This window comes from Octopus bimaculoides, chromosome 13 (assembly GCF_001194135.2).
Source record: "Octopus bimaculoides isolate UCB-OBI-ISO-001 chromosome 13, ASM119413v2, whole genome shotgun sequence".
In the NCBI taxonomy this organism is placed as follows: domain Eukaryota; kingdom Metazoa; phylum Mollusca; class Cephalopoda; order Octopoda; family Octopodidae; genus Octopus; species Octopus bimaculoides.
The window spans coordinates 43,801,672-43,810,169 of NC_068993.1; the positions used below are offsets into that span (position 1 = coordinate 43,801,672).

Genomic DNA, 8,498 nt, shown 5'->3' on the forward strand with positions numbered 1-8,498 from the left:
AGCACCTCAGGATGAAAGCATTGATAAAGTAAACCATGAACTCCTCCACATTTTACCTGGAGATGTTTCAACATTAGGCTCCATTGATACTACCATCGACGAACATGCCACCCACCACAACTATGCAATGGTACAAGATTGACTGTAACTACAATGACAAGTCATGTCCCAGAATCAACCATTATTGCCAGCTGCCATCAAGGAGAGATTGCATACATTCCATGCATGCCCCTTCTTCCCTCAAATGTGCCATTTCAATTCAAGCACCTCCAGTTCCCAGTGTGAGTGTTCTTCGCTATTACAATCAACAAAGCCCAGGGTCAAACTTTAAAAATTGTGGGTCTCAATTTGCAAATACCCTGCTTTTTCTCATGGATAATTATATGTTGCATGCTCTAGAGTTAGCAGTGCAGATGACTTGTATATATTTATTCTACCAACATTGGACTTAAGCAAAACATAGTTTACCCAAAAACATTGTCAGCTTCACTTAACATATGTTAAAGTGTGCAGTCTACCCAAACATTACAGAGATGATGCTTTTCACAATGAAGTAGCTTTCTTTCCATGTACCTTACTTTCTGCAATACGGATACATCTGTGCCCTCATACATCATCTAATTCTTTACATCCATAAGTTTAGGTCATTTTGGGGACAATGTTAGGATTTCATTCTAATCCAAGCTGCCATCTTACATGTTTTTGGTGTCATCAATTTCAGCACTGTTCATTACAAAATGACCAAAAAGCACGTTTATAAAGAAGAGTTGTTTGCTTCACACTCCTTGTGAGCCGATTCTGCCCATAAGAAAGAAACAAATAATACAATGTGGCTGTAGGTCATAACACCCGGGCAACGCCAGATGCACTGACAGTTATAAAATAAACTCTGACTTACTCTGTTGGAGGAAGACGTCAAGTTGATCAATGAGATTGTCATTTAGTTCGTTTTCAGGTTTATCTTTCTTCACAAGTGCAACTACATATTTAGCAAGAGCAGCAGGGTCAGCATCACATCTATGAAGGAAGGAGAGAAAAGTCATGAAATTCAATTTATTACCCGTTATACACAAATACAACAAAAGGTTGCAAATGAGAGATTCTACAGTCATTTGACTAGCTAGAAACAGCAGCAAAACTCCCTCTAAATCACATCTTACAACCTTAATCCTTTAACATTCAGATTACTCTGTCAAATGTAATGCTTGTTTATTCATATCGTTTTGAATTAATAATGCATTATCTCATAGCTTCCAGATTTCAGTGATGTGATTGGTTACTTTAAAAATAAAATCTAGATTTAGCTGATTTGAACATAAAACCAGTAGAATATTTTGGCTGGATACGGCCAGTTTAAATGCTAAAGGGTTAAACAAGGCAAGAATAACATTTCATAATGTAGTTCTAGATACTCCCAACTACAAATGACAGGATAATCAAGGTTTGGACGTTTTCAATCATAAACCTGCTCAAAATCTACACTGATATGGAGTCAAGCAACACTGTAAAAGAAAACACTAAATAGACTACAAGTTTGGCTGCGGTTAAATTTACTTTACAGCCACATAGTACTGGGTTTCATACTACTGCATAGCACTCTGAGCAAGTATCTTGAGTCATAGCACTGAATTGAACAATGCTATGTGATTAGAATTTGGTAGCTGGAATATCATTTTAACATCCACTTTACTATACTCGCATATGTCTGATGGAATTTATCAAGGCAGATGTCCTGTCGGCAACCCTCATCTGTTCCCAAACAAGGTAATATTCTCCATAGCTGGACATGCTTGTACAGAAGCTTAGAAACAAATGATACCACTTATTTATAAGTATCACATTATGCTATGACAAAGAAGCACAAACACCTACATACACACAAACATGAAGGCCTTCTTTTGGTTTCCACCAACCAAATCCACTGTGACTGGCCAGAGACTTCAGTAGAATACACTTGCCTGCAATGACACAGTGGAACTGAACTTAAAACCATAAATATAACCGAGAAGCAAACATTTTAACTATACAGCCATGTCTGCACACACACACATATATGTATGTATATGTAATATATATATATATATATGTATATATATATATATATGTGTATGTGTGTATATTTATACACACACACACACAACCGTGTGTAAACTTTTAGAATAAGCACACTGTATCTCTACTTGTCATAGCAGGCAACAAAGGATAGGTGACAGGAAGGTCATGCAATGCAAAAACAGGCCTCAACAAGTCTTGTCCAATTTGTTAGCATAGAAAACAGGACATGAAGATGATGTTTACAACACACACACACACACATATATATATATATATATATATATATATAAGCATAAACATGGCTGTATGGATTAGAAGTTCACTTTGAATCCATATGGTCTGGGATTCAATCTCACATCACATCTTCGGCAAGTGTCTTCAACAACAGCCACAAGAAAACCAAATCCTTGTGAACAAACTTGCTAAATGGACACTGAAATGAAACTAGTTGTATGTGTATGTATATATGTGTGTATGCATGTCCTTGTCCTGACAATGCAAGTATCGTCATCATATAAGTGGTAGTATTTGAAATGTTCTATACAAACATACCTAGACTGGGAGGAAAATATTACCTTACTTGGAAACAGATGAGGGTTAATGACAGAAAGAGCACCTAGCGGTAGAAAACCAGCCTGTAAAGATTTCGTCTAACCATGCAAACATGGAAAAGTAGATGCTAAAACAAAGATGTGTGTATATATATATATAAACATACATACACACACATGCAGATATATCAAGATGTCACAAGCACAGACCTTCCTCATCTGACATATTTACAAAACATTATATAAATACAATATAACCTAATTACAGAGACAAATATAAACATCTGTCCATAAATATCTGATTTAAAAGTTAAAAGTAGAAAATTATTTGTGATATGAACAACTGAGTAGAAAAATAACATAAAATATAAATTCATAAGAACATCATCATCATTATCATCATCATCGTTTAACGTCCACTTTCCATGCTAGCATGGGTTGGACGATTTGACTGAGGACTGGTGAAACCGGATGGCAACACCAGGCTCCAGTCTAATTTGGCAGAGTTTCTACAGCTGGATGCCCTTCCTAACGCCAACCACTCAGAGAGTGTAGTGGGTGCTTTTACGTGTCACCCGCACGAAAACGGCCACGCTCGAAATGGTGTCTTTTATGTGCCACCCGCACAAGCCAGTCCAGGGGCACTGGCAACGATCTCGCTCGAAAATCCTACGGGAGCCAGTCAGGCGGTACTGGCAACGGCCACGCTCAAAATGGTGCATCTCATGTGCCACCCGCACAAGAACCAGTCCAGGGGCACTGGCAACGATCTTACTTGGCTTGCCGGGTCTTCTCACGCACAGCACATTTCCAACATATTAACAACAAATAGTTGGGACATAAGCAAAAGACAATCAGTAACGTCTACAATAAAAATATAAAATAGAAGCCAAAGAGGAAACCACTATGTGATTGCTTGATGTGCTAGAAATAGTAACAAAATCTCACTCAAATCACACCTTACCAAAAAATATGTATTGATGATATTGCAGTCTGAAACAGAATTCACCTTAAAAAGAAACATAATAGAGACAACCACAAGTTGAATTCTGTTGATAGGTCTACTGGGGTTAAACAAAAACATCAACATTAATGATAATGATCCATAGATAAGGCTAATGTTTAACTCTGTTTTTGTAACAGTGTTTGGCAATAATTCTCTTCCTGGATAAGATGCTAGTCCTATTGCAGCTAACTTCTCAAAAAAGGCATGGTTATAGATGCAGGTATGACTACGTGGTTAAAGAGCCTGCTTTACAACCTCATGGTTTCAAGTTCAGTTTCACTGTGCAGTACTCTGTGTAAGTGTCTTCTACTGTAGCCCCAAACCAACCAATGCTTTGTGAATGGATATGGTAGACAGAAACTGTGTGGCAGCCCTTCATTTATGTGTATGTGTGTGTTTGCATTTGTCCCACCACACTGCTTGGCAACCAGTGTTGGTTTGTTTGTATAACCATAGCTTAAGAATTCAGCAAAAAACAAAAAAATAAACTGATAGAATGAGTACAAGAGTTGATTTGTTTGACAAAATCCCTTCAAGGCAGTGCCCCAGCATGGCTGCAGTCCAATGACTAAAAGAAGTAAAAGATGAAAAGAAGACACATAGTTTCTGCAACTAGGTGAACTGAAGTAATGTAGGAGAAATGAATAGATTTCAAATTTTGGCACAAGGTCAGCAATTTCAAGTCAATTATATCTAGGGCCCAGTGCTCAACTGGTACTTATTTTATCAACCCGGTAAGGATGAAAGGCAAAGTCAACTTCAGCAGAATTTGAACTCAGACCATAAAGACCAAGTAAAGTGGTTAGTGCAGCATTGGGGTGGGGATAGGAGCACAGATTATAGGTGACGGGAGAGATGATAGAGTTCAATAAGACTAAGTTGGAGTGGCATGGGACTAACCAGCTCAGAAGGACAGCGGCCATTGATGTAGAAGTAGAAAGGGGTTAGGGACTGTGTTAGTGTAGAACTTTTACACCAATCTTTCAAGTGGTCTTTCTTTTGATCTTTATATGTATCACAATACCACCATCCAGATGTGGGAGTATTACCTCACTGCAGAGTTCACTTGAGTTTTGTAGAGGGTTAGTTATTGCTAGGAGGAGGGAACTAAAGTATTTTTTGGTTCTGAAGTGGGATAAAAATCACTCTTTGAGATGCAGCCTTTGCCAGGAGAAATCTTCAGTAATGGTGCAACTAGCATTTGAAGTGATTATGAGTGTTCATGTTCTAGGCAATGTTTTCTTGAAATATGCAGAAATTGTGTTTTTATGCAACATATGTCATATCATTGAAGGATGTTTTCATAGTCTCTGTTCATGATGATATAGTCTCTAAGATCAGGTACAGTCTTTAAGATGGCAGCTAAGTACAGAAGGTTAAGAGAGGAATGAAGAGTAATATATCACTCTATAGTCCAAACTGACTGAATGAGATGGATAGAGCATATATGCAAGCATACCAGTGATACATATATCAAACATAGTTGAGAGCTTTGCTAATGTTAAGGATAACAATGCTTTCAATAAATTTTTTGAGGGAGAGCCCACAGGAGAGTGACATCAGTGAGTAGATCTCTGGTAAATACAGCTTTACAAAAGTACTATCGTTAAGGCACAAGAGATTCAAAGTGCTGGAGAAAGTTGTTGCTAATAACTTTCTCTATCTTTGAGATATTGGAAGTGAAAGATACAGGACAGTAGTTGACAGATTTAGAAAGGTTGCCTTTCTTATAAAAAGGACACACTAGAAGGTTTCTAAAATTCAGGATATATGCCTGTGGAGAGAGAAAGAGACATACATTGAAGAGTTTGGTGAAAATAAGTGTTAGCTTTGGGGCATAATATTAGAGGTGAATGGAAGGGAATTTGTCAGGATCAGTGGTCCAGCTGGTTTGAAGCAACTGGAGGTACTTTTGCTTTTGGCATACCAAGTGTGTGATGAGGATCCTATGGGAATGGAAAAGGAAATCTTTGGAGATTTACCGAGTAACATGTGGACAGCAAAAGTGGAGTATTTCTTCACAGGAATACAATGCACTCAGCCAACATGGGTACAAAGTAGAGGAAATGAGGATTTTAGCCGAGATCCTTTTAAAAAGGGACCATAAAGAATAAGAGGCAAGACATCATCCAAACCAAGAAGGATGCCCCTATGCAATGTATAGAAACGTTTTTTGTGGTTTGGATGATGGTCTTGCAGGAGTTCTAGTGCTGAGTAAAAGCCATGTTGCTTTTTCCAAACATTGTATTTCATGTTCTTTTCTTGAAATGCTACAGCAAAGCTATGAATGAACAACTTGGGAAGAAAATATTGGAGGCTGTGAATTTTTGTTTAGTGTGAAACGTGGAAAGGAATACCTAAGCGGAGGTTTTAATCACCTGTCTAGTTCATTCTGATATTTCAAAACAATGAAGATTTTATGCATCGCCAAGTATAGATAGCACAGAACTAGCAGAGCACTGACTAGTCATCTGACGTAACGTGTCATAGGGACCAGGAGGAGGGAAAAGGATATTATGTAAAATGCGAATGTGGTGAGGGGCCATAAAAAAGTAGTCATCAGACAGTCTGATAGATGCAGAGATAGGGATGGTCCATAAGATTGGATTTTCTGAGGAAATATTGGACAAAGTATTTAGTAGAGGAGGAGTATAAGACAAAACAGAGTTTGCATGAAAGAGAAGCAAATGTATTAAATAAAGCTGAATTGTCAGCACACAGTTTGTTAATTCAGAGAAGCAGAAATAATACATATGGGTCAGTGGGAATTGATTTTTTGAGAATGAGATGTTTTTGTTATTGTTAGCAACACCAATGTCTCATACATGTTACACTAATGTGGGTTATACTAGGCGTTTATAAAGAATCAACTAGTTGAACAGAGTTAGACTTTGAAAGGGCTCCAATGTTGGTTGCATTTCAATTGATCAAAACTGAAGTATTTTTTGGTCTTAAAAGAACACTAGTTCAGTTTGGTAGGAGGGATCAAACAGTGAGATCTAATATTTGTAGCAGGTTTGAGGGGGTTCAACAGAGATATTTTGATAGGCAGACACAGCCAGTTACATATATAAAAAAAAAAATGTAACTTGTCTGTCGCTTTGACTTGCAACCAAATTGTCAAATCACACTCTTCTGTCTTAGAAAAAAAGAACACAATGTGATAATGTAAAGCTAGACAATTCTAACTAAAAAAAATGGAGTGGTCACTCACAGAACGCCTTTCATATCTGTTTGATCAACACTGACCAAGGAATATTTTTTGTTGATTCGGTTTGGTTACACAAGCATACACATATATTATATGGATATATTTATTAAAAATAAATTCGAATATAAAAATGGAAGTAAGGGAGTTGGGACCAAAAGTCAAAAAAGATCAATGCAAAATTTCAATTTAAAATATAACGACGTTACCAATAAAACTGTATCGTATTATATATATATATATATATATATATATATATATATATAAATAATACGCGCTCAAGACATGTGAATGTTTAACAAATATTAGTATCAAGAATGTCTGGGGAATTACTTCTGCTCTTGATAATTTTTTTTCCCTACCTATGATTCTCTCACATCTCTGAAGACGTGGTCTTTGGATTCACCTCTGTCGAACTTTTCGTAATTATTTTTGTTAATCTTCCTCTTCCACCACTAGCCAAGACCTTATTTTAACTGCAGTTCAATCACAAACATCCCTCTATTCCAAAAGAGGATTTTTCTTTCCGCAACGAATACAAAAGACGTTTCCAATGAAGTGTCAACCATCTCCTACGAAGAAGCTTCGATTTACTAAATTTACTAAAATATCTCTCAAATCACAATATACCGTGTAATCCTAGATACATATGCCTGGAAATAAAACGACCGCTATATCCAGAAAACCTTTCAGACACCACAAGGCCTGATACAATGCTCAACACCACAAGCCAACGAAGTCGACTAAATCGCTAGAAACAGCAGCATAGCTCCCACCTCAAATCACATTCTGCTGTTTAAAAAAATGGAAAGGGTAAATTGATGCATCGCTCTGGAGTACATATACTACCGATATGGCCATAAGTAGAATGCTTTGGGATAATAGGTATGCGCGATCAAGGTCGATTTGGGGTTAACGTTTTTAGTAAATCATGTCCCTTTAATATTTGGGCAATTAGAACCGCCTGTACAATATTTGTGACGCCACTAAGCATTATTTTAAATGTAGTGAGGACAGCTTCTACCATAGAGTAAAAACGTTTGACCTGTTAAATCAGAAATAGCAGCAGAGTCCTCAAATCACACCTTAGAGCTTTCAATTATGAGCCTGCTGGATCGGAGCTACACAACCGTTTGTTCGAACCGACATAGAGACTTCAACGTGGTCGATTGCTCTGTTAGAAATAATAGTTAAATTTACCTTTAATCTCAGCATGCTTTCTACACAACACAGAAAAGAGATGTTGGTTGTTGCAGTTCTAGGTACATGCTGTTGTGTTTGAAAAATAAAACTATAGTAGTGGCTAGGGGAACATCTTTGATCAAGTTTGCTAGATCAAAGCTGACCTTGGATTAAACAAACAACACACCACAAAACTGCCTATACATAAATACATATATGAGACTAGATGTTAATATGTAGACAAAACATAACGAAGATCAATTGTCAAAGTACAAAAGAGAATATTGAAAAGATGCTTACATGGGGGAAAGGGTTTTTGTCAACCAAGTTTTCAAAGCCTCCACATTTTCGATAATCATCTTTTTCCTTGCTCCCACTTTTCCGATCGGAGTCAGGTTGTACAGGTACAACCAACAACAAAAGGCATATATATCTATCTATCTATATATTTCAATAAGGTAAAGGAAAATTAAATGAAGGACGGGGGTAACTATAT

The 8,498-nt window shown here is 37.1% G+C and overlaps 1 protein-coding gene across 3 annotated transcripts in view; it reads right to left on the bottom strand.

Moving 5' to 3' along the window:
* The window catches only part of LOC106874189 (RNA-binding protein 26), a 41,602-nt gene extending 33,131 nt beyond the window's left edge, over positions 1–8,471 (bottom strand). For all 3 annotated transcript variants that reach the window (XM_052972445.1, XM_014921847.2, XM_014921846.2), the window contains exons 1-2: positions 8,303–8,471; positions 899–1,017 (exon numbers count right to left, since the gene is read on the bottom strand). In XM_052972445.1, coding sequence (XP_052828405.1) covers positions 899–1,017; positions 8,303–8,361 — 178 coding nt within the window. In that variant the 5' untranslated portion in view covers positions 8,362–8,471. The remainder of the gene's footprint in view (positions 1–898; positions 1,018–8,302) is intronic.
* Between the last annotated feature and the right edge of the window lie 27 nt (positions 8,472–8,498).